The sequence below is a fragment of the Myxine glutinosa genome, chromosome 3 (genome assembly GCF_964187855.1).
Source record: "Myxine glutinosa chromosome 3, kmMyxGlut1.1, whole genome shotgun sequence".
Classification (NCBI taxonomy): Eukaryota; Metazoa; Chordata; class Myxini; order Myxiniformes; family Myxinidae; genus Myxine; species Myxine glutinosa.
Window position 1 is genome coordinate 148,016,638 of NC_136263.1, and position 27,906 is coordinate 148,044,543.

General features: G+C 36.7%; 1 protein-coding gene across 1 annotated transcript; it reads left to right on the forward strand.

The window, feature by feature from the left end:
• Positions 1-27,773, forward strand: LOC137423129 (cathepsin D-like). The gene is made up of 9 exons (XM_068109959.2): positions 1-103; positions 212-344; positions 446-569; positions 22,874-22,992; positions 23,693-23,892; positions 26,067-26,189; positions 26,272-26,413; positions 27,174-27,272; positions 27,489-27,773. The coding sequence occupies exons 1-9, from the start codon at positions 39-41 to the stop codon at positions 27,648-27,650; spliced, it is 1,167 nt and encodes a 388-aa protein (XP_067966060.1). The 5' UTR covers positions 1-38; the 3' UTR covers positions 27,651-27,773.
• Positions 27,774-27,906: the final 133 nt, after the last annotated feature.

Here is a 27,906-nt window from a genome sequence, read left to right on the forward strand (position 1 = left end):
TGTTGGATTTTCGGGGCTCGGGCTTGGTCAGTGGAATCATGAAGTGCAATGTGGTTGTTGTTTTTGTGGTTGCGGTGTTTATGTGTGGTGAGGGTTTACTACGGTGAGTGTTCATGACGTGTGCTTGTGTAGAAGTTGATTTCGTGTCGGATTATCGAGTGTATTGTGGATAGTTTAGTTTGATGTCTAATTGTAGTTTTGTTTTTGACAGGATACCTTTGATCAGAAGTCGCACGGCACGGAGACGGGCAGGTGATCTCAATCTACCTTTCGATGGTTTGCTGGCACGTCTCAATGGTAGCGCTCGGGGAACCACCATGGAAGAGTTGATGAATTACCTGGATGTACGTTCTTTCATACATTCATTCATTCCCCATTCTCCCAATTCAACATCGCTACCATGGAAGATCCGACTACTTGTTGAACCACAATGTTTGTTTTGCAGGTTCAGTATTTTGGTCTCGTCGGCATCGGATCACCTCCACAGACCTTCAAGGTGGTCTTTGACACTGGTTCTGCCAATCTCTGGATTCCGTCGAAGCGCTGCTCCACAAAAAACCGAGCATGCTGTGAGTGATTGTTGGTGGGGGTTTGAATCTTCTTTTTCGGGGTTCATGGTGCTTTTCATGAGTTACTCCAGCCAATCGTTTGTGTCCCAACGTGCTTGGTAAGGAGACTAATGGGCCCATCAAGCCTGCTCTTTCCAAGCACATACAATTATTCCATAAATTCGATTTTTAAAATCTGATTTCTCATTGGTTTTTATTTCTCATTTCTCATCTGCAGATTAAGTTGCCGCAGCATTTGTTTTGTATTTAGTCTGTGATCAGGTTTTGTTATCGCGATAACTTGATGGCAGGAGGGATCCAGGTCAAACTTGGCACAAGTGTGTACAAGGTAGAGATTAGATTATGGGGTCAGTTGACCTTGTAGGTAAAAGATTTATGGGATTTTCACCAAATTTGATGTCGATCATTAAAATGGAGCAAAAGTATGATGTTTGTGTATTTGTGACACAGGTTTTTATTTTCAAGTATTTATAAAACTGAAATACGGTGCATGAGACCAAGCCATATGTCTACATTATCTATTCTGTACTCTTTGTCGGTTGTATCTTGTCTATTACTTTATGTAGTTACAATATCTATATATATATAAAACTGTGTAATGTTACCGATAGACTCCTAAACAGAGGCTCATGTACTTGATATTTGGCACAGACATGGCCATTGAGCCTGGTAAGAGCATGGCCGACCTAAAAATTGATTTCATAATTTTTTTTTAACCATATTTTTACCTCAGCGCATTTCAGCGAGGAATATTATGCACGGAATCTGACCGGTCCCAGAGCAGCGCGCTGATTCGCTCAGAGCGATCACGTGATGTTCCTTGCCGCCATTAACTCAGTTACGCGTTCGCACGTATTTCAGAGCGAAAAGCGATTGCCTTTTTTCACATTTCAGCGACGAACATTGCCATTCACACCACATAGGGTTTTTTCCCTTTCATCTTTAGATCCATATTTTTTGCCATAACGTAGTGCATTATGGCTCTCTCGAGCTCGAGTTAGCCAATCACCTGGGAGCATGAGGCCACGTTGGCCACGCCCACGACAGGACGCAGAGTTGCAATCGATCGCACAGAGCGATCACGTGATGTTCCATCCCGTCCCACGTCACACGTTTGCACGTAATTCAGGGCGAAAACCGATTGCGTTTTTTCACCTTTATGCGATCGTGTTTTGTGTCGATTTTGTGCGATATGAATTAAATTTTAATTCATATTTCGTGTTTATGAATTCGAATACGAAGAATTTCCCCTTTCGATTTCGAATACGAATCGAATACGAGCTTGAGTCGAGAGGGCGAATATACGGGTTGGGAATGTACGGGTCTCCCTTCCCCCGCCCAGCAACGCCGGTCCTGGAGGGCGTGGGTCACAGGATCGGTGAGTCTCCAAAATCCGCTTCGTGCTCTTGCGAAGATGCAGGACGATGTCGCGATTGTTGTGCTGCTCTCCGAACATGAGAACTGCAACGTCATTGTTGACTGCCCCCCCCCCTTCTCTCCCCCTTCCCTCCCCCTTCCCTCCCCCTCCCCCTTCTCCCTTCTCCCTTCCCCCTCCATCCTCCTCCTCCGTCCTCCCCCTCCCTTCCCCCTCCGTCCTACCCCTTCCCCTTCTCCCCTCCCCCCTCCTCCTCCCCCTCCCTTTTTCCCCTTCCCCTTTCCCCCTCCCCCCTCCCATCCCCCTCACCCTTCCCACCCCCCCTCACACTCCCATCCCTCACCTCCCCCCTACACCTTCTCCACCTCTCCTCCTCCCATCCCTCACCCTCCCCCCTCCCCCTCTTCTCCCCTCCCCCCCTCTTCTCCCCTCCCCCCCCATTCCCCTCCCCCTCCCACCCCTCATCCTCCCCCCGTCCCCCTCTCCTCCCTCCCACCCCCCTCACCCTCCCATCCTTCACCTCTCCCCTCCCACCCCTTCCCCCTCCAATGCTCACCCTCCAATCCCTCACCCTCCAATCCCTCACCCTCCAATCCCTCACCCTCCAATCCCTCCCATCCCTCCCACCCCCCTCCCCCCTCCTATCCCTCACCCTCCCCCTCCCCATCCCTCCTTCTCCACCTCTCCCCCTCCCCCTTCCCCTCTTCTCCCCTCCCCCCCTCCCCTCCCCTCCCCCGCCTGGCAATGCCGGGTACTTCTGCTAGTATATTATAATAGAGCAAACGTATATGGTTATTTATATGTGACCAAAACTTCTTCAAATAAAATTAACACCCTAAACAGTCCGTGAACTCTTAATTCCGTTTATACTGAGACCCCTCAGACCTTTGCCGACCCTTTAAAGACCCAGGGGAAACAAAAAAAAAAAAACCAAGACACCAAAATTGTCAAAGATGCCTATCCCTCTGAAACGACGTGCAGTGAGGCATGCCGAGTCGCGCTAGCTAGATTAATGAAAAGGATTAAATAATTAAATTTATATATGTGGCGAAAATTACATGCCCAGACCATGGTTATTGTTTGAATGAAACACGTTGTAGTTTGAAAACGTGGTTGTGGATTTCAGCATCAAAGGGTCAGGTAAAAATGTGGTAGTTGAGAACAGCTGATGGGATTGAAATCACATCACACATGGTGCATGTATTGGGCAGAGACCATCGGTCAACTCGAAGAGGGCCGTTCAAACTAATTTAGCAAATTGAAGATTCCTTTGAGCTGAAACGGGCATTCTCCAACCACCTGCATCATAGTCTTGTCAGGTTGTTCTTACTTTTTTGGGGTCCTCTACTTAAGCCTCAACATTGTACAATTAAGGATGTGGATCTATAGCTATAAATCTGAGCCTGTGTACATGTTGAGAATTGAAGTCTTGTCATGTATATTGGTTTGTAGTTACAGCTTAGGCTGAAACTCTGGTTGAGGTATGCTATTGGCCAATGGATTAAGAAATTATTTTACGACTTGCCGAAAGCACCCGGCGTTGCCCGGGTTCTTTTTGAATGAATTTACGACTATAATTCAGCTTTTCCCCGCGGCTGTAGAAGAATGACTACTATAATTCAGCTCAGCTTTTAACACAGACTTGGCATTTAATATGGAATATTTTTTTTGTGGGGGTGAACTTACTTTTCAAGATGACTTAGAACCAAAAGTTCATTGGAATTATGTTGAAATTATTCTAGATTTTGTTAATGTGACCTTTAAAAGAAACAAAAATGACATTTGACATTTCGAAGCAAATAAATTGATCCTTGAAAGTGATGTAAACTGATATCGAACTCAATTCACGGACAGTACTGTTAAACTTCTGTACGTTTTCCAGAAGTATCTCTTTATTTTGCACATTAGCCAAAAAAATTTTCAACAAAAGCTAAATTATGATGGATTACGGACAGTAAAATTACAGTTCAGTACTTCGTGTAACCCCCACGAGCATTCAGAGCACGTACACCTCGAGGCATGCTGTTCACGAGATTTGCCAAGGTTTGGACAGGAATCGCTTGCCATGCAGTGACAATGGTCTGCTGCAATTCACGCACAGATGTAGGCTGCTGGTCCAAGTTGTCAATTTGACGCGTTAATTTTGCCCACAATTTCTCTATCAGATTCATATCCGGTGACATGGCAGGCCACTCCATATGCTCGACACCACTGTCAGCAAGAAAGTGTTGGATCATGCGAGCACGATGAGACCGTGCATTGTCATCTTGGAAGACAAAGTTTCCTCGAAAGGCTGCACGAGCAAATGGAAGCAATGTTTCTTCCAGAATGACCCTGTACTTGAACTGGTTCAGGTTTCCATTCAGAACAACCAGGTCAGTTTTGCCCCCTGCATGAAAATCAGGCCAAAAGGTCACCCCACCACCTCCAGCTTGGACTCTTGGCACTATACAATCTTTGTTGTAGGCTTCATGCACTTGTCTGCGCACTCGGACGTGGCCATCTTGACGACAGACCAGAAATCTAGACTCGTCACTGAAGGTCACGTGATTCCAGTGTCCTGGCTGCCATTGACGGTGCTCTCTGTCCCACTGCAATCGGCGCTGGCTGTGTCTGGTCAGGCGTGGCTTTCTCAGGGGATGCCTGGCACGATAGCCTGCTTGAACCAGTCGTTGGCTGACAAGCCTTCTGGATACAGGCACATTTGTCAGTTGCTGCCACTCAGCCCTAAGCCGATTAGCTGACTTGGTACGGCCATTGCAGACTAACCAGTGCAGCTGACGATCATCTCTCCTTGTGGTTCTGCGTGGATGTCTTGGCCTCGGTATTGGATTAGGGACACCCCTCTGAGCATTTCGTTTCAGGATCTTTGACACCTGACCTTGAGTGATGCCATACTGCTGAGCAATAGCACGCTGTTTCATGCCAGAATTTTGTAAAGCCACCACTCAATGACAAACAGCATTGTCAAGTTGACGGACCATCTCCAGAGGAAGCGGCAATAACTTTTGTAGATGTGCAGCAGTTGTTTTCCACTAATACAGAACGCAACAACCCTTATATACCCGAGTAGTGTAATAATGTTGGTTCTGGGACACCCCAAATCCCCATTCACTTACATGTTAATTTTTCCATTCCCTCATTGCCCCTAAACACCTCTTTCTCTCACCCTGTTCTTTACGAACCTTCTAACCTTTTGACATGTTATCCTTATTCATTAGACCACTTAAACAATGGTCCTTCTGTGTGAACCTGTGATCCTTCTGACCTTATGGACCTTTTAACCTTTTACTCTTAATATCATCTGGTGAATCATCTTTGACCCACTCAAACAACGACCCTACAAATATTTGTTTGTGTGGGAAATAATTTAATTCTCCTACAACTCTCCTCACCGTCTAATACATTAACAAAAAATATGTTTGAGTTTGGTTCTTTATCAAAATATTTTAACTGAGCTAAAATAAAATGATAAACCTCCCTCAATGTTCTTGTCTGAGCACCTCCTCTCCCACATACCATTTTTAAATTAATGTATATATTTTCCTGACAACCATCAAAGTTTTCCGTCCACTCAAAAATATTTTTATCTTTTTTACCCAACTCACCGGTATTTAAATTAATCTTTTTTACCCAACTCACCGGTATCTATCTATAATTCCAGTAATCTCTGTGTGTTTGTTTGTACGTTTGTACGTTTGTACGTTTGTTTGTTTGTCTGTGACCGCTGTTTCTCGACAACTACCGGTCCGATATACTTTAAACTTGCCAGGTATATTGCTGGGGACCCGAGGATGTGCCTTTTCAAGGTTTCATATTAATCGGAGAAGTAGTTACCGAGCTATGGCGATTTCTTTACCAAACACTGCAAGCCGTTCGCTTTGGACCAAACCATTGCATGTAAATAGAGGGGGGGGGTTCTGTGGTCGTTGCGAATGGACCAAACCATTCATGTAAATAGAGGGGGGGGGGGTTCTGTGGTCGTTACTGCCACGTGGTTTCAAAGTTTTTTTTTGTTGTTGTTGTTTTCACGCATGTTTTTTTGCACCCACGTACGGGCACGCCCTAGGATGTTTACACACACACACCCCTATACAAATTTTTTTTTTTTTTTTTTTTTTTGGCAAGGAACGGGCACCCACGTACGGGCACGTCCTAGCTTATATATAGTACGGGCATGCCCTAGTTTAAATTAATTCTCTTATTTGTTTTGTGAACTTTTTTACCAGTTGCCTTTTCAATTATACCTATTTGATATTTTTCACATTCATTATGTTTTCCATTTATATACCAAGGTTGATTACACCTCCACTCTTTAGTCTGGTTGATACTTGGTTCTATCATTTATATAATAGTAAAAAAGGCGGCGGTAGCCCGTAAAAATCCCCAACCCCCGCTTTTTAACTTATCACTTATATATATCTTATCACTTATATACTTATATAACCATAAGGGAGACTATCAATTCCATTTTCTAAAATAAACCTCTTATCATCAAAAGCCCCCAATGCTTTCTTATTTATCTCTTCTGAATATAATTGATGTTTATAACTTCTTATTCCATTTATCTTTCTAAACTCTTCTTTCTTTGTTGTTAAACAGTTATAATAATCCTTAAAGTTTATTGTTTCTTTAATAACATTTTTCTTTACACCTTTTAACTTCTTATCAGTCTTTTCAACGTTATTCACAATGTATTTATAAGCATAAGCCTTTGACCTCAATCCCACAAATTCACTCAACATTTCCTCCTAATTCATCCTTGAACTTTCCAATCACCTTTTTATTTTTAGAAGAGAACAACTCACTCTCTGGACTGTAATTACTCGTCATAGATATTAATGTCTCTTTTCATGTCTGAATAAACATCGTTGGTATTAATTTTTCAAAATAAAACTATCTGTATCCATATAAAGTAGATTAACATCATTTTGATATTTCTTCCTCAAGTTATTATAAAAGTAATCATACATTAATGACTTTGATAAATCAAGAATTGATGTTCCAATATAAATAGGTTTGTTCATTTCAATACTCCCTTTAATCAAATGGATCGCACAAAAGTTGTCAGTAAAGACCTCAGCTCGAGTAAAACTCGGTCTATTAATTAATTTTGATGCTTGTTCCCAAGATGTTAGTCTGATATTTTGTCTTTCCCTCACATTCTCCATAGTCTTACCAAAGACCGCATTATTCATCAATTTATAAAAGTCTTTCTCAAAATCTGTTTTTGACTCTGTTCTTGTGTATTAAAATCAATGTACCCCTTTAACCAATGACTTTGATTGAACTTTAGAACCCTATGGATCTTCTCTACTCTTAGACCTTTTGATAAATATTGTTGCAAATTTCTTTGGTGTAGAACATAATTTTTCTTGTTATATAATGTAGTAAGTAAATTTTTCTGTTGATTCACCTATATCAAACGATCGTTGATAATCACTCAACCATTCTTTCTTTGGACTTTCTTTCTCACAAGCAAATGGGAGATCTTTGTGTAGGTTATGGAGTTCCTCTGGATATTTTAAATCAATTTCAAAATAATCAACTTTTTCTTCATCCAATTCTTTTTGTGTAGAGATACATACATCTTGTAAAACGTTTTTGTAGTCTTTCCTTTACCCATCTAAGTTTTCCATAAGGAAGAGCCTGAGACATTGCCCAGCCATACAGGTTGTTCGTGTCATAGTACATCAAGTAAGAACTCTCTTTCGTTGGATCCTAATTTGGAAGATATTTGTTATTTGCTTTTGCGTATCTACTCGAGCAGACTTGTGAAATTCCACCTTTTTGCCTTTTCAATCATCAAAAGCATATCAACATCGGTTATCAAATCCAAAGCTTGTTTTGTCATTTTCAACATCGCACTCCAGGCCAATCCAGGTGCTGTGTAGTAGTGAGCAGGATCCAATCCATATCCAGTGCGACAAACAGATCTAAAGGCTTCAAATACATCGGCCAATAAAAGCACATCAGTTTTGAGATACAAATCGTGATACTCGCCAAGATTCTTGAAGTTATATTTTTCGCAAACATTTTGTGCGTGTACATAATCTTTATCAGATATATTACTGTTTAATTTGTTATATAAATTTTCTTTTCAAGGAAGTTGTGTTTCATTGAATCTCTCAAATGAGTCCATATAGTCATAGGGGTAAATTCCCTTTTGTGTTAGAAAATCTTTATCTAAAAAATACTCTGAAAGACATGGAAACTCTTTTAGATTTTGAACCAAGTTAGCCAATGGACTTGCCATGAATTTAAATGTATCAATAAATCTGATATGAGTAATAGGAGATGTGTGAATTGTTTTTGTGAATGAAATGTATTTCTGATCCGTGTTTGGAATTGCTGAGATACTTCCAGAAGTCTTTGAGAGTTCCTTGATAAATAGATGTGTATCATAATGAGCGTTGTTATGAAGAAAGACAGGAATGAAAGAGGGGAGTTGATAATTAATATTACAACTTTGATGAGCCGGACCTCTATATTTACCAGTGAGATGACAATGGTCTCTAACCTTTAGACCTTTACCAATTTTCTTCTGACAAATATGATGGTCAACCTTTGGCTGTCTAAATTCTCTTTTTTCTTTACTTGTTAAGGACATTGGTTTATTGGTTTCTCATTATCTTGGTTAATCGGACAGTCTTTTTCTAGTCGTTTCACAAACTCCTCTGGGGTATTTGAGCCTCTATACACCTCTAACTTGTTATATTCATCACCAACGGATGATTTGATATAATAACAAAAACCACAAGGAGTATTTTTGATATTTATTTGTGTATGATTCTTTTGGATCTGGAGAAGCAGTATCTATTTTTTCTAGAATACTTTCAAAATCAGCATATATAACAAATGGATGTTTGATCTTTTTATTTTCATCTTTGAATGTGATATTTGAGCCTTCTTTAGGCATATTGATTACCGTTGATTTATATTCGCCACAATAATTTGAATGTTTATCTAATCTTTCTTGTGAATTGAAGAAGTTAAGACAACGCAAACAAATATATATTTTATTTGTTCTCTTACAGACTTGTGGTTTTATTAATTTAGCAATATCTTTGATGTATGTATAATGTGAATTTTCCTCTGAATTAAAATATAGAAGATTAATATGAGTTTGTTTACAATTGTCAGAGCTTTAAAACCTGAATGTTGTTTGTTTCTGTTAGACCATAAACATTAACTGATAAATTATTCATCTTTTCAAATTTAGGAATATCATTTAGTCATCGGAAACTTTAGATCTTTCGTATTTAATGTATTCTCATATTTTTTATAATGAGATACTCTTTCATCATGAAAATGTGGAGGATGTAAGTGTGCTAAAATAGACCAGAGAAAACATTTATTGTCTATTTTTGATATTGATAACTGCTTTTCTATTTTTGATAACACTGGGTAAATCAATGTAAGAAGAAGCTTTTAGAGGATCTGATTTAAGAATATGAATGTCTATGTAAATAATTTTTCCTATATTGAATCAACTTCCTACGATTGAATTATCCACATCTTGCTCTTGTTTAATAAGTTCATAATAGACTCCTGATGTTTTAAAATCTTGATAGGAAGATATAAAGTGTGGCTCAGTTCTCATGTATGGTGTATCTATAACTCCTTTATCCTTTGTCATTTCTAATTTTACCCCCATATAAAATTTAAGTGGTTTCATTTCTTTTAGTGTTTTTTCAATCAATGTTTGAACAGCAGGTTTGACTTTCTACAGCATCAACTATAGACTTTGGTTCGGGAGGTTTGAAGTTAAAGATTCGAATCCTGATATGTCTTTTGAAAGCACCATCAGTATTTTTAATAGTAAACAATTTTGACAAGTGTTTGTTAGTTTTAAGATGGGCTTTAAACCCCTTCTTGAGGATGGTTGTTTTAGACCTTACAATGTTTTGTTTTAGGTGGAAGAGGGGAAAGTTTGTTAAGAATGTTGTATGTATGTTTTGCGGTGAGAATATGTTTATAATATTTTACTTCCTTCTCGCAAGTATCACAATAAACCATATTTATAGCGTGAGAAAATGTGGTGTTTTATATATATCACTGTGCTTAAAATAAAACACTTTTGAGCTTTACAGCTCCGTTTTATATATATCGCTGTGCTTAAACTAAAACACTTTTTCACTCAATCATCTAAGTCATAACTATCACATGAATACTCAGAATCATACTCAGTCATCAATAAAGCTACTCATAACTATCATTTGAGCACAAACTATTAGTATCATAACTATCATCTGTGTTCAATGAAATACTATCATCACTATCGTCCGAGTTCAATGAAATAGTAAAATCTTCACTGCTGTAATGACTCATATTTAATTAGCAGAAAAAACCTTTCCATCTATACCAATATACTTTCTTTCATTAACGTATTCAATCTCTACATTTTAAATATCAAACGTTATCTTTAAATAATCTCTAACTATCATAGAACGAAATGACATTTCACCAGAAATATTAACATCATTCATTTTACTTAGATCTACACCCTTTGGATTATTAAAGTAAATACAAATTTCTCCGAGTATTGTTGATGGTCTTATCATTTTTTCAAAGTATCGTGGTCAATCACTTTTTCAAGCTTTGAATAAATTGCCAGGAGTAGAGGAGAAACTTTTGTTAGATTTACTTTAATGGATGTCTTTCCAGGTATAGTTAGAGCTCTTCCTTTAAATGAAATAGAGGGGCTCATGTTATTTTCCATAACTGGTTTTACCCAAAAATTTCCATATTTATCTTTGTTCAATTTAACATCTTTGACATATTTTTCTATCTTTCACCGAAGTAGAGATTGATTGAAATTTGTCTTTTGTGCTTTGAAACATTGTATTTATTAATGAATAAACTTGCGTTTAGTTTAAGTAAAAATTTACCATATAAATATGATAAGTTCTGAAGGATATTTAGAATTTCCAGACTCTCCATATGATAAATTAGAGAATTGTCCGGCTTGTGATAGAATAGGGCTTAATAATGAGGGTTCATATAAACAATGTATTTTCTGTGATTTAATTTTAATTAATAATAAAAAATATAAAAATATATATAACTCTTTTAAATTAGAACCAAAAATGAATTACTTTACAAGATTAATAAGAGATGAATTAAGTATTGTGATGATAATACACCATTTCTTTCAAGGGAAGAGACTATTTGTATTGAGGAAATGTATAAGGGTTTAATGATATTTATTATTCAAAATAATTTTAATGGAAATGTTAATACAAGATACTATATAAATAAAATAATGAATTATTTTGAAATTAAACCCGAACTCAGGATAAAATATAGTTTCTAAAATAGCTCAAAAAAAGTTAGATGACTTGTTTTCCAAATATATAAATGAATGATTTTTTACCCGTTTGGGAAAATAAGATAAAATTTAATAACCATAAAAACATTCCAAATTCATTGAGATGTCTAATAGTTGGTTCAAGCAGATGTGGAAAAACCTGTTTACTTTTAAAGATGCTCCTTGGTCCTAATTTTTTAGATTATGATAATTTAATAATTTTTACAAAGTCTAGTTTTCAACCCGAGTATCAACTACTCTCACAGGGTTTTAATGCAGGTCTTAAAAAGGAAGACATTATCGGTTTATTTAAACTTCAAAACAAACTAAATGATTATAATATTGAGGATATAATACAATTATTTTGTGATGCACAGAAATCAAAATCGAAACCAAAACCCATAACTTGTATTCTCAGTGATAATACGGATGATATACCTTCACCTCAAGATTTAGATAAATCAAAAAAGAACCTCATCATCTTTGATGATTGTGTTAATGAGAGAAACCAAACAGTAATGGATAGCTACTATACAAGAGGGAGACATTCTTCTTGTAATTGTATATATCTTAGTCAATCATATTTTCAACTCCCTCAACGCTCAATAAGAAACAATGCCAATACTTTTATTTTATTTAAGTTAAATTCAATAGATGTAAATAATTTTTGGAGAGATAATTGCTCTACGTTATGTAGTAAAAAAGAATTTGAAAATTATATGAAACACACGATTGAAAAATATAAATATATTGTTGTGAAACAAGATGAGATATTAAAGGATGTCTTTTTATTTTAAACATAATTACATATATAAATGATAACTATTATTATTAATCTTGTGGGTAAATCTGCTTCAGGAAAGAACTTTCATAAATCTAAACTCTTGAATAGTAAAAATGAAAAGATTGTAAGTTTTTTTAAAAAACACCCTATGATTCGTTTTGTGAGTACTACAACCAGAGCAAAGCGACCAGGAGAAGTAGAAGGGAAAGATTATTACTACATTTCAATGGAGGAACATATGCGATTGAGGAACGAAGGTCAAATATTTGAGGAGGTCTCTCTTGGTTCTACAAAATATTCACATTGTAAGAGTTAAATAAAGTAAAATCTAATGGTCTTGGGATTTTAGAAACTAATCCTGAAGGAATGAGACAAATTATTAAACATTTGTGTGGTGATGGAGTTAAGATTTTATCATTCGGTTTTGATATCGATGAGACAACGCAAACATATGAAAAGCAGAGATACAAGTATTAGTGAAGAAGAAATAACAACTCGTATTAATACCAATAAAGAATTTGATGAAATATTTAAAGAAAAGGATTTATTTCAACACATTTACTATAATGATGAAGAAAAGGAAAATTTTCCCATTGACCTTTACAATTCATTAAATGATATTTTTCAATAAATAAATACAGAAAATGAATACTGAAGAAAGAGCAAGAAAGTTTAAAGAACATCAAGAGTTGGTTTCAAAAGTTGTAAAACAACAGGAAGAGATAAAGAAGAAACGGAGACAGAAACTAACTGGTGAAGAAGCCTTTGAAAGAAAACAAGAGAAATTTTTTTAACCACTTTTAAAAACTCAACACCCTACAGTTCCCACGGTAGAATTTACTCCGAAAAAACTTCAAATGCTCAAAGATTTTAGTCAGATAACAAAACAAGAACTTGGAAAATTAGAATATAATGATGAAGAATTATTTCAGAAACTTGAGGAGGTAAATCAACCCCCTAATTATGTAGTGGAAGCTCTTCAAAACAATGAATATTTGGCAGATTCAAAAACCAGAGCAGGTCATTCCAACAGAAGAACCAGCAGTGTTTCATCTTGTGAAAGAAAAGGTATTGGTATTTAATGATGAATTGATGTTCTTGAGCTCTACTCAACCAAATGTTAAATTAACTCCAAGATTAATGTTTCTTCTAACAAACCCCAGATTCAGCGGTTCAAAATATTTTGAGGAACCACTTGATATGGAAAGAGGAAGATAGGGTATATATTGAGTTGCTAAATGCACTTGATTATGGAGTTTCTGTTGCTGGTAAAAGTAAGAAGAATGAGAAGGAGAAACATATTATTGATGCTTTAAGTAAGCTTGGTTCAGGTGTTAGTTTTCTTCCAAATGACCCATCACAATTAGTTAATAGGCTATTATTGTTAGGTAGTAAGAAGGCTGGAAACAACAATTGTTTTAATGAATCCTCAGCCATTTTAGATCAGTTGATGAATATGAAAATAATTAATAAATGTCAATACAAAGATATTTTATTAGATATTAAATAAGATGAGAAGCACAATTCTTAGTTTTAATTTCACAACGAGCGATTACACAGCTTCATTCCCTTACCCACTACAACTTGACCCCACAAAAGAATATGAGGCTTCTTTGTTGTCAATGGAAACTTACAATACCCTTTTTAATATCACAGAGAAAAACAACAAGTTTAGTTATAATCCAGGAAGTGGATATAAAACTAACCGTTTCACCCGGAGCTTACGAGATTTCTCAAATATCTTCAGAAGTCTCTCGCCTTATGAAAGAAAAAGGTGATGAACCAAAAAATATGGTAATAGATATTCAAAAACACTTCAAAATCAACGATTAAGCTTAAAAATAATTATAAAGTTGATTTCACGATTGAAAATTCGTTGAGCTATTGGGTTTCTCTTCAAAAAAGATTGAAACTAACAGGACGTTTTAGTGATAATGTTATCCAAATATCCTCCGGTATAAATTCAGTATTAATTCATTGTGATTTGATTGATGGTGCTTATAACGATGGAATAAGAACAAATACAATATTTTCATTCAGTGCATACTCAACCCTGATTGGTTATAAATTTAATATGGAACCAAAAAATCTTGTCTATTTACCTGTCAGGAAAAACCATATACAGAGTAAATTTTAGGATAACCGACCAAGATAATCGTATGATATCCTTTAATGATGAAATTATATCCATCAGAATTCACCTACGTGAAGTTTTTCAATAAATAAATAATGGTTATTGTGAGAAAACACGAGTTGGGAAAATATAAAATAATTACAGGGGAGGGCATGTACCTTTCACCATACTATAAGGGTGAAGGTATGTTTCTTGGGAGAGGATACTATAAACCTAAGAGACAACGAGGTGTAGGTCATCAATTTCGAAATAAAGGAGATGGGATAATTGATACTCTAATGGGTATTGGTTCAACCATCCTTAAACATAAAGACCTAATTGGTTCAACTGCTTCTGCCATGGGTTCAGTTGCGGGTGCTATAAAGAGTATAAAAGATGCTCAAAAGGAGTCATAAATTACAAGCAATCAAAGAAATAAAAAAAGGTAAAACTCAACTATCTTCACAAGAACGACAAAAAATCATTAAAATACTTGGGTCAGGGTTTCAACAATTTTAATGCTATATAAATACAAGTATGGAAGCGATTGATAGTATCTATGATTTGGATGATACGATTATCATTTCAAACTCCACTAAAAAGGAAGACTATTTTAAGGTAAATGCTATAACAGGAACAGACTGGAATTCAAACGGAACAAAAAGTTTTGAAATAAATAATCAACAAACTTACTTAAATATAGCTGATAGTTTCTTGCTGTGTAAATTTAAATTCACTAAGGCTGCGAATAATACTAATGCTACACTCATAAATGATTTCTTCTGGAAAATGTTTGACAGTGTCCGCCTGTATATTGGAACACAAGAGGTTGAAGCGGTTGATTATGTCTCTGCTACATCTGAAATGATGAAATTTACACTATATTCGTTTAGTGATAGAATGGGTAAGGGAGTTGTTGAAGGTTTTATTCCTGATATGTCAACGGGAACAAATGCTGACCCCGGTTATAGTCAAAGGAAGTCAATGTATAATGATGAAACAAAAGCAGAGAATAGTTTTACCGTAGCAGTACCTCTTAAAGGTATATTTGGATTTTGTGATTATGATAAAGTTTTGTATGGGCTTAAAATTAGATTTCAACTACAAAGGAATGATAATGTAAATAGATTGCTTTTTGGGGCTCAAAATGCTTTTGGTGATAATAATAAATTTGTTATTAATGATTTGTGTTGGTATATTAGTGAATATACTCATCTTAAAACAGAAGAGATGTTAAATAGAAGACTTAACTCAAAGAAACCACTAAATGTATCATACCTTAAAAGAAGATGTCAACACGTTAAACTGGAACACTACCTACACTTGGAATTTAGGTGTTCTTAAAGGAAAGCCACGATACCTATGGCTCATTTTTAAGTAACCAGATGGAGATTAAGGCACTGATAAGAATAATGCGCTGAGTGATAATGCTAAGGTGAAACAACTTCGGGTTTCTCTTGATGGCACATTTTATCCGCGAGATAGATTGGAAATTGATTGGGAAGCAAATGATTATGCGGAAGCCTACAAGTCCTACCAAAAGGTGTGTGAAAGTAATGGTAATAATGATCCTATTTTGGATATGGTTGTGTTTCAAAAACTTTATACAATCTACGCAATTGACCTGAGTTCTCAAAAGGAAACTATAAAGTCTAATCGAGTGGATACTTCTCTATACATTGAAAGAGGGGAGAGTGAAGAGGTTAATGCATATTGTTTGCTTTTGGAGGAAACAGAATAACAGATTAATACAGATAATGGTGTTATGATTAATATCACATAGGTTTTTTCTCATAAATAAATGGTTGGGGTATATGTTAATCAAATCAATCTTAATAAATTAACATCTTGTATTCAAAATCAAAAGCCTTGTATTATTAATGTTAATACAATTCAAAGAAAAGGAGCTGTAAGAATTGATGTTTTACTCACACACACACAAGTAAAAATACTAAATGATGTTGGATCTCTTAAAATTAAAATGACGAAACCTATGTTAAAGAAATATTCAATAGACGAGTCAAGAGGAGGATTTCTCCAGTTTCTAATTCCTTTATTTGCTGGTTTAAGTGTGGCGGGAGCATTGACTGGTGGTATTTCAGCAGCGGTAAAAACTGCTAACAAAAGGAAGGCACAACTAAAAGCTCAAAAAGAATTGGAAAGACATAAGGAGTTGGAGAAACAAATTAGTGGAAGTGGTGTAATTGTAGATTTTGCTCAAAAACTTGAGTCTACCTGATAAAGCTAGATTGTTGGTTGAGATATGCTTTCCTCTATCGCTCAAGCGGGTGTTAAACTAACTAAACGGGGTAATGGATTGTATCTTTCTCATAAATAAATGGATAAATGGTTTAAACAATTTGGAAAGAATACAACGTCAAATATAGAACTAGCTAAGTATTGTAAAACACTAAAAATTGATAATGTGGTTATTTGTATGAGATGAATTAATACATATAAATAAGAATACAAAGAATATTATTATGAATTTAGACACACAGAATGGTTCTCATTGGGTTTGTATTCATAAGTCAGGATAAATATTATTTTGATAGTTATGGTATGCCACCACCTGTTGAAGTAATACAACTCTTACAGAATGGTGTTTATCAAACATTTCAAGTTCAAGAAATTAATTCTAAATGTTGTGGTCAATTATGTTTATATGTATTATTTCAACTCAACAATAATGAAAATTTTTATGATATCATTTTTAATCTAATATAAATGACTTATGTTGGAAAAGATGGTTCTATCTTTGGAAAATCCTCTCAGGATATTGATTTATCAAATTATTATACAAAGGCACAGGCTGAACGACAAAAATATAGTGTAAGTAAAAATATTAATATGAAGAATACTTATAAATTAATCAATTATCCAAACCCTACAGATGCGAATGACTTAATTAGATTAAGTGATTTATCACAATATATATTTTTAAAGAAAACAGCACGTTTTGTTAAACAAGTAAAATTTACAATCACAACACCTGGTTATACTGACCATACACCTTTCCTCATTGAATTTAACTACCTGCTTACAATTGAATTTTATAAAGAAGGACATTTAGTTAATATGCGAATTAATAAATGGGGGTATGATATGCCTGATTTAGGGTATAATTGGTCTTTTTCAATAAACATAGAAGACCTACATGATTTTAATCAGTCTCATAAAGAAGAATATTATCCACTTGGTGAGGATAAGGATTTATGTGGAAGTACAATTAATAAACAACAAATACATGGTTTTAAGAAAAGAAAAATATATGATAGTATAGCGATGGTTAGCATGACAAAGAAGGAAGGTCATGAGATAAGGATAGAAAGCCAAGGAATACAAACCAATTTGGTAGTGGGAAGATGGGGTGGTATTACCTGTCATAATATTAATCTCACATATATTTCTGATACATAAATGGCAGGATGAAGACTACAAGAGAATTATAATTTTTGTATTCAAGGATACCTACAAGAAAAGGGTGCTCGGTATTACATACCTTATGATTTGGAGCATATACATGGGAATTTTGTCATTAAAAACTGGCCTTATACTGATATTGTTAAACCCACAAATAGAGACTTGTTTAAAATATTAAATAAAAATGAACTTCTCAAAGTTATGAAATATAAAACTCTTTTAGAAATCGTCAACAAATCTTATTGGTATCCTATTATGAGAAAAATAATTATAGATACAAGAATATCTCAAAATCCAGATGAGTATATGTATAATCTTTGGGGCTCAAGCTCAAGGGTAGCAAGGGATGAGGGAGTTAAAGAAGAGAAGGAGGAAAGAGAAGGAGGAGAAGGAGGAGAAGGAGGAAAGGGAGAAGGAGGAAAGGGAGAGAAGGAGGAGAGGGAGCAAAGAGGGAGGAAAAATATAAAAAGATGGAAATCAGTGAGATTAATAAAAGATTGAAGGTATTACAGCAAATAAATCAAACAATGCACTGAGGAGGAAAATAAAGAAATGAAAAGTCTAATGGAAATATTATTTTCAAGAATAACGGCGTCAGTCTTCACTTTCAGGGGGGAGATTTAAACGAGAAAGTGGTGAAGAAGAAGGAAAAGATTATGTGGTTGATGATGTTGGTGTTATTGACTTTAGTTAGTTTTATTTGTAAATAAATGGAGGAGAGAGTGAAGGCATTCCTTAGGATTCTTTATGTTTTAAAAATTAAGATAGAAATGTATATGTTGAAAACCAAAAAGGTTTTGATCCTCTGTCGGAATTTTTCTGATAAATAAATATGAGTTATTGTCTCAAATGTAAAAAGAAAACTAAATCTAAAAATATCTTATGTTAAAGCTAAAAATAATAGAGTTTATCAAAAAGGAATATGTCAAGTGTGTGGCTCTAAAAAGTGCCAATTCATCTCTCCTAAAAGAGGAGGAGACATACAAAGGTTTCTCTCAGGAAGTAAATTTACAACAACTGGAATTCCAGGGGAATTACATCTACCTGGATATTCGTTCTGTGGTCCTGGAACAAACCTAGATAAAAGATTAGATGAGGCTGACAATCCTAAATCTTGGTCTAAACCTATAAATAGGGTTGATGAAGTGTGTATGAAGCATGATATTGCTTATGGGAAAACCGCTACATTGGATGAAAAACATGAAGCAGACAGAGAAATGTTATATAATTTGTCTTTGATACAAAATCCTACATTGAGAGAGAAAGTTGATAGGTTTATTGTTAAAAAAATGATAAGTGTCAAATTGAAACTTGGTCTTGGTTATTCACCCTCAAAAAACTATTAGACTCCAATGATGTTATCAAGACTGAGGAGCTTTTGCCTAATGAATTACACAAACCTATAATCAAAGTTTAAAAGAAGGAAAGTTTATTCTAAATACACCAACCACATATGGTCCGCTGATTTAATTGAATTGAATAATGACAGGGGATACAGGTATGCTTTAACCGTTATTGATTTGAGGAGTAGATTTGCCTGGGTTGTTCTGTTGAAAAACAAGAGGTAATACTTTAATGTTAGCCTTTAAGCTAATATTTGATAGGGATAAAAGGAAACCAAAAAAGTTATGGACCGATGAGAACAGAGTTCTATAACAAAATATTTATGAAATTTCTTAAAGGGGAGGGTATTGAATTATACAGCACCTTTAATGAAGGAAAAGCAGTTGTTATTGAGCGTTTTAATCGCACTTTGAAAGAGAGACTATATTAAAAATTCACACAACTCGGTTCTCAAAAATGGGTGTATTTAATTCAGGATATTGTAGATAATTACAATAATACAGTTCATTCATCAACAAAATCAAAACCATCGGAAACATTTACAAAATTAGAATATGAAAAGGAGATTAATTTGAGAAAGCCCAAGTTTAAAGTTGGTGATATTGTAAGAATATACAAATGGAAAAGTCATTTTGAGAAAGGTTATACACAAAAATGGACTCGTGAATTATTTAAAATCATTGATGTAATGGATACAGTCCCTTGGACCTACAAATTATATGATTTAAATGGAGAAGAAATCTTGGGTTCATTTTACTTGCAAGAATTACAAAAAACACAAGTAAGCAGATAATACCCTTCAAAATATTAAATAAATAAATACAATGTAATGGGGATACGTTTTTAAATCTGTGAACCCCAAACACAGAATCCCACAACTTTTTAGTTGGGGCTTAACTTTTGTGTGTATGTGTGAGTGAGTCATAATAATATACAAACCCTAACCCAACCTCATCCCTAACCCAACCCCATCCCTAACCCAACCCCATCCCTAACCCAACCCCATCCCTAACCCAACCCCATCCCCAACCCAACCCATCCCCAACCCTCACATTCAAAATCCCATCCCTAACCCAACCCCAACCCTCACATTCAAAATCCCACCCTAACCCAAGCCCAACCCTCACATTCAAAATCCCACCCTAACCCAACCCCATCCCTAACCCTCACATTCAAAATCCCACCCTAACATAATCTTTTTTTTTTCTTCTTTTTTAAATACGTATTTCATTTTTTTTTTCCTCCTCTTCTTCCAATTCTGTCTTTCAAGGCTTTCAAGTTTGAAGAAGTAGAAATGGGAAGAAAGAATTTTCCAGCATTTTCTTCCTCGAACTTTCTTGATATTGCTTAAATCAAGCGTCATTAAACAAAGAACATTGTTCATTGCTTTAGAATGCAAAGACTCCAAGATGGACCCCACAGGTAGAGTCTCCAAAATAAAACCAACTTTCCAAGTTCCCAAGGTATAACCACATTCCTGTTGAGCCTCCAAGATAGGTATCACATTCCGAGTCATCAAAACAAAACCCCCATTCCGAGTCTCCAAAAATATAACCATCTTTCCAAGTCTCCAAGGTAGAACCACAATTTTCAGAAATATTGGGGGTTTCCGTGATAAGTCTCACATAGTATAACTGCGGACCATCAGGGAAAACTTCCCTTTCCCAATTTTTTAGGGTTTCTATGATGTGTCTCACATAGTATAACTGCGGACCATCAGGGAGAATTCCCGTTTCCCAATTTTCAGAAATTTGTGGGTCTCCAATGTATGACTTGTATTCTGACTCATCAAGGTAGAACTTGTTCAGTGGGTTTTGTTTTGATAACTCACAAGTATCATCATGGTAAAACTCTTTTTCAGGATTTTGTGGATCTCCAAGGTATAACTCTTGGGCTGGATCATCAAGGTAGAACTCGTTCTGGGGGTCTTGGTTGTTCAAAAAGTCTTCAAACAAAAATATAACTTCATCCGAAGTTGTTAAAAGCAGAATTTTCATTTCGTATCTCAGATGCAATTTCCTGTGAAAGAAAATAACAATGTATTAATTTAATACAATATTTTTATTTGTATAAATCAAGCTCTATGAATATTAAAATAAACTTTTAACTCTTACACGAGTCATCTAAAAAAAAAAAAAAAAAAATTAAATTATTAATTAAATAAATAAACAAACTTACCTCCATTGATAAGAGGTTCGAGTCCAGTTCATCAATCTGAAGGTTGAGTTCTACACAGGTAGTAGGACTCCAAGGAATAGCAAAGTTATCCCATTCCATTTCGGCATAGTCCATTCTCAAGTGAAGCAGAAAGCGTTTTTGAAAGCCTGTGTGGTTGGTGCCTTTTATAAGAAGGGCTGGGTGTGTCATTTCCTGTGGAAATTCCCTGGGCAAACCTGGGCGTGTCAACTGGAAATGATGTGATGGAAATTCCCTGAAAATGATGTAATGTATTACCTGGAAATGATACAATGCTGAAGAGTTTATAAAGTGGGTGGGGCTTAGCAAAAGTGGGCGGGGCTTAACAAAAGTGGGCGGAGTCTAGTAAAAAAAGTGGGCGGGGCCTAGTACAAATGCGGGCGGAGCTTACCAAAAAGTGGGCAGCACTGGAGGCGCTCAAACAAACATTGAGGGAGGTTTATCATTTTATTTTAGCTCAGTTAAAATATCTTGATAAAGAACCAAACTCAAACATATTTTTTGTTGATGTATTAGACGGTGAGGAGAGTTGTAGGAGAATTAAATTATTTCCCACACATAAACAAATATTTGTAGGGTCGTTTGAGTGGGTCAAAGATGATTCACCAGATGATATTAAGAGTAAAAGGTTATAAGGTCAGAAGGATCACAGGTTCACACAGAAGGACCATTGTTTAAGTGGTCTAATGAATAAGGATAACATGTCAAAAGGTTAGAAGGTTCGTAAAGAACAGGGTGAGAGAAATAGAGGTGTTTAGGGGCAATGAGGGAATGGAAAAATTAACATGTAAGTGAATGGGGATTTGAGGTGTCCCAGAACCAACATTATTACACTACTTACCCGATTGTGAAGCCAATCGTCAAATGTACCTGTCCTTACATTTTGTCACGCCACCTGTGATATAATCCTGTTATTGACTTCTTGCTGCGAAAGACAATCGGTGACATTGTTCTTTCAACAAAGACATCACTGAAGGGTAAAAGAAACTCACCAGATTGATATACTGAGGTCAGAAAGTAAACCCGTCAAGAAAAAAAAAAAAATTCCATATTAAATGCCAAGTCTGTGTATATATATATATATATATATATATATATATATATATATATATATATATATATATATATATATATATATATATATATAGATACATAATTAATATATATATATATATTTAATTATGTAATTAATCAATCGACTATTTTACACTCCCTCCCAATAGTCTGAGCTGCAGTGCAGCAATGCTGCGCTGGAGGATGTTTATTTGGCATGGAGGTAGTGTACTTTGAATGTATCTGTACTTGTTCCATAATTGGTTATCAAAATATGGTAGAATAAGACATCAGCATACCCACACCTGCTGCTGGGTAGCATGCTCCATGATGCAATTTACATTGATGTACCAAGATTACATTGTAGTTGGGTTTGCTCCATGAAGCAAAACTACCACTGAAATTGAGTAGTATTGAATTGTTAAATGGTTCACTCGATTCTAAAGCACTCTAGCAAGATGGAGGTTTGCTGTGTAGCTGTAGAATAATTTGTCATGCCTTCACTGCAGTATCATTCTTTCCAACTTCATATTTTTAGTTTGAGCAGAAGATTTTTCATTTTCAACAGCAGACTAAATCTTGGAAATTAAAACAAATCCATGCCAAAGTTGTAACTGCATTGGACAGTGTGTTGTCCAAGAAATGGTACCTGTGCATGCTTAACAAATGTTACCTACCTGGTGTGCTTTATTTTATTTTTTTGCAGCAACACACAAGAGGTATGACTCTTCAAAGTCTCGCACTTACACTCAGGATGGCAGACCCTTTGAGATCCATTATGGCACTGGCAGTCTTCAGGGCTTTATGAGCAAGGACATTGTTACGGTATGTGGAGCGGATGGGGATAGGAATAGGAATAGGAATAGGTATGGGTATTGTGGTTGGGGATGGGCTCGTCCACGTGGTGATAATATTTACCAGATATCCCACAAGTTGAGTTCAACCTTCAGCAAATGTTGCCTACCTAGTGGCAGTTTTATTTGGATTGTCGTGATCATAGCCACAAGTATTCCCATGGGGGGGGATCGCTTGAGTTTTTGGCCGCACTCTTGAACCGGCTGCAGTTGGCAAGTTTTACTTCAGGGTGCTGGTGATGACTTGCTTGCTCCAATGCAGTGGGGTATTTTGTTTACCTTGCGCTAATAGATGGGCCATCCAATTTGAGGGACGAGACTACAATGTCTTGCACTTAAGTCTTTGGCAGATTGTAGTTCAATGTGCCATGTGCACCATTCTTGGCCAAGGATTTTGATTGGAAGCTCATGGAAAATGGCAATATCAGATTGCCATGGGATAGTTGGCAAAAAAAGTAGGCCCATTAAGACACTTCAGGGAGAACTCTGATGCTAATACATTGCAGTTGATTTTATACACCTGGAATCTTGGGGCAGGCATTGTTGTCTATATAAAAGTGCGCTCACCCGTATTTTTTTTTTTTTTTTTTTTTTTTTTTTTTGCCCATATTGTCTGCATTGATGGATCCTGATTTCTCACGTGATATGCATGACAATCTTTCTCGCTGTAGATCGGGAATCTTAGTGTGGTTGGACAGAGGTTTGGTGAAGCTGTACAGCAACCTGGGATAACCTTCCTGCTGGCTCATTTTGATGGGATTGCAGGGCTCGGTTTCCCATCTCTTGCTGTGGCAGGTGCCACACCACTATTTGACAACATGATGGCACAGGGTTTGCTTCCACGTCCTGTATTCTCCTTCTACCTGAACAGGTGTGTGAAGTGCAGGCTGGAATTTCACTTGTTTGATTGTTAATTGTATCGATGGTTGTAGATTTATCATAAACTTTCAACCTGTTTGTCTTGTGGAAGTGGGTGGGCCTAAATAACATAGTTGAGTGACATGTGCACTTTGGTATAGTGTTCATGTTAAAGTGCAGCTATTCAAGTGTTCCTTTGCTGTCCCGTCGAGAATGAGCTGCCGTTAGTTTCTGCAGGTGGTTATGGTGACAAGCACCTGTTACCATGGCAACACTGGGGAACTTGCCAACTTCCCTTGCCCCATTTCATCGAGTATATCTGAAGATGCTTTGGCTTTTGACTGGCAATCCATAGGCTATTCCATCTTGGGATCAATCGTACTAAAATATGCAATTCGGCATCTTTTTTTTTTCTTCTTTTTTTTGACCACGATACATTCTATCGTTACTTATCCAATCTCTTCCAAACTTGACAGGATGACTAAGGCATACACAATGAGGTTGTAGCGCATTCATTGCCCCTCTCCCTACAGGGGTTTCTCCCCCGAGCAGGTTTTCCCCGTCATTGCCGTCAATGGGGTTGTGTTGAGGTGTATATCCATGTTAAGTTAGCTTTATCGTGGCGTTTTTCCAAGGCCGCTTCTAACAACAAAACTAACGATAATAGCATAATAATGTCATTACAAAACATAATTCCATTAATATCCCACCTCCCCAAGGGGTTTTTCCTCCTTGAACAAACGTAGTCAATGTTTATAAATAGTCTATCATGGCATCTTCGTGGAAGCAACGACCTCTACCGGAAGTAAAAATATAAACCACAAACACGTATGATTAGCTTTTTAAACGGTCGCTAAAGCTGTAACACTAAATGAAGAAATTTGGAGGAATCCCGACATCCGTAAGGTAATTTTACTTTCAGAACTGACCGAAGATCTGCTGTACTCCATATACCCCACAAGTGTTTGGTTAATAACATGACCCTTCCTGCAGCTACCGTGGTGACCTTTTGAAACTCTCTCCTGCTGTTTAACACAAAACAAAGGGAGGAAGCCTGGGTTGTGCTCATTTGCCAAGTTGCTAGCTAATGCTTGCCAAGCCAGCTGTTCATTAAGGGTTTTGAATGGAGTGCTTCCTCGAATGCTTAAACAACTTGGTGATCTCTCCACAAGAAACTTGGTAAATTAACACACACCCAATGTTTGAAATCCGACCATAGATCGACTAATCTATATACCCCAAAGAAGAATGACTCTTCCTGCCACTGCCGTAGTGAGCAGGTGTACTAGTAAAAGGAAATTTATTCAGTGCCTTGCTCATACAGCCTAATTAACTGTAGACAATTAATTTAGAAGCAGGACCCTCAATTCCCCTCCCACCCGATACCCAACTGTCTTGTGCACTCATTTCTACACCCTGACTATTAACCATCCTTTTCATCAAATCTCGCTTCCCATTTCCACAATGCCATAAATTGGGTAACCTTACCATGAATAACCAGTAACTTCTGTTACACCAATAAACTACATGGTGGTGACAGGTCCTAAGATAAAGTCAATATCAACCACCAAGGCCAGTTTGGGTCAAAATCTGTCTTTAATTCAGCCATTCTCCCAAACAATCTGCTGCATAGTCTTTGGACTAATGTACTTTATATACCAGCTTCTAATCTACAGGGAAGTTTCAAAAAAAAAAAAATTGCTAAGACTGGCCAATAAAAATGGACTTTATTTTGACATCAGCAGTTAGATTTCAATTAAGGAAGCTGGTATTTATACTCTAGAGATTTGAACATTTGAGAGAAACAGGTTGAGATGGTTTGGTCATTTGTGGTGGTATGAAAGTGACTGGTAGAGAAGAGCGATGAATATGAATGTAGAAGGAAGTAGAGGACAGGGAAGACCAAGAAAGACTTTGCTTAAGGTGGTGGAAGAAATCCGGGCAAGGGGTTTAACAAGGAGATGCAGGAAATAGGGTTAAATGGAGAAGATTGTCATGGGGCCCGCAAGTCTAACCCCCGCTCTCGCAGGGAAAATGGCCTTAAAATGCATGTTTACCATATCGCAAAATACCAACTTGACAACTAAGACACTATTTTGATAATATTCAGCAGTTTGTAATTGTTTGCTTGAAAAACTCGAGATGAAACTACATGTTTATTTCCACTGTTGGTTCTCCATCCCCCAGAGACCCGAACATTCTGCCAGGAGGTGAACTGATGTTTGGTGGGTCAGACTCCAAGCATTACAAAGGAAACTTTCACTACGTGAAGCTCACAAAAAAGGATTATTGGCAAATCCATATGGAAGGGTGAGATTTTATTTGTATGTTGTGTATTGTGGTGCTGTGTGTGCTAACTTGTCCAATGTGCTCATGGACTTTGTTTGCGCAGCCTCACAGTGGGCCCAGTGATGCTGTGCCGCAGTGGCTGTGAAGCTATTGTAGATACTGGTACGTCTCTGATCACCGGCCCATCAAAGGACATTGCAATGCTGCAAATTGCGCTTGGGGCAGTTGCTTCACCACATGGTCAGGTTGGTGTGATTCTTTAACCTACAGATTGTGGCATTTGATGATACCTTAATCTTCTCCCAATTCCATGAAGCTTTTACTGGTTCAAGGTTTAGTTTATTAGCTCCCATTGGACCAAGTCCAAAACAGACTTATGAATTGGGTCTCGTGCGTCCACAACCAGATCTGAGATGCAGGGACCAATTTTGTTAACTTGGCACAAAGACGATACATGATGGTGGTGCATACGTCCCTCATTTGGTTTCGTGATGCAATCAAAGATGTCAGACTGGCCATTTTGTTAAACGTGTCCCAAACAATTATTGAACATGCATGGTCCGATTTTGTTCAAACTTAGCAGAAGCACATTACATGATGGCATGCACGTGCACCTCACTTTATTTTAAGATTTGATCCAAGATGGCTGACTGGCAACCATTTCGTTAAATGTATCCCCAACCATTTATTGACTTGCATGGACCGATTTTGTTCACAACGACGATACATGAGTGTACAAATACAGAACATTTTGTTTTGTAATCCGACTGAAGATGGCTGACTAATGGCCTTTAACTCGCTCCAGCAAAATTATTAAAATCTTGGGCTATGACTTTCTTGTGTGATCAGTCATTGATTGGAGCAGCTGGTATGTAACAGTGGGCTATGGAATAGCCAATAGGCTATCTTGATATGCACCTATTCTAGGATTTGATTGTTGGCGTTTTGCGAATTTGGCGAAGATTGAAAGGGCAACTGCCTTATTATTATTATTTTTTTTGGCAGTTTTACATTGACTGCAATGCTGTCGCATCGCTTCCAGTTGTCACGTTCCTGTTTGGTGGAAAAGGCTACACCTTGACAGGAGAGCAATATGTCACAAAGGTAAGACCTGGGTCACTCTGCTTACAACCACTATCATTGCATCGGTTCAAAAGATGACATTCCCAGTTTAACTGAATTGAAGACTAGTACCATTTTAATTTTTAATAAAGCTGCCTGTTTGGGAAGCATACCTGTAAATATAATTATCCTTTCATGACCAAACTATCCATATCTTTACCTGTAGTTCCTTTGAGACTAATTTAATGTTTATTTCAGGACGTGACCTTTTATGGAACCACCTGCCTCTTGGGCTTCATGGCTGTTGATGTTCCTCCACCTATGGGCCCATTGTGGATTTTGGGTGATGTGTTCATTGGCCATTATTACACTGAATTTGACCGTGGACAAGACCGGGTTGGCTTTGCCATGGCCTTGTGATCATGCACTTTTGTATATTTGAGCGTTTAATCAAAATATAAGTTTGTGGTGTGGACTTTCTCTTGTGGTTGGGTTATTACTTCAATGCTTGAGCTTCTATTGTACAAAAATAATATATTTGGTGTCTGGGGTTTTTATTTTTATTTTTGGGGGGGGGGGGGAGATAGGGGATAGCCACACCTAAGATCCAACAGCAATGCATTTTTGTGATGTTGGGGAATGGTCCCATCAATCCATGAGGTCAAACGTTTTGGCA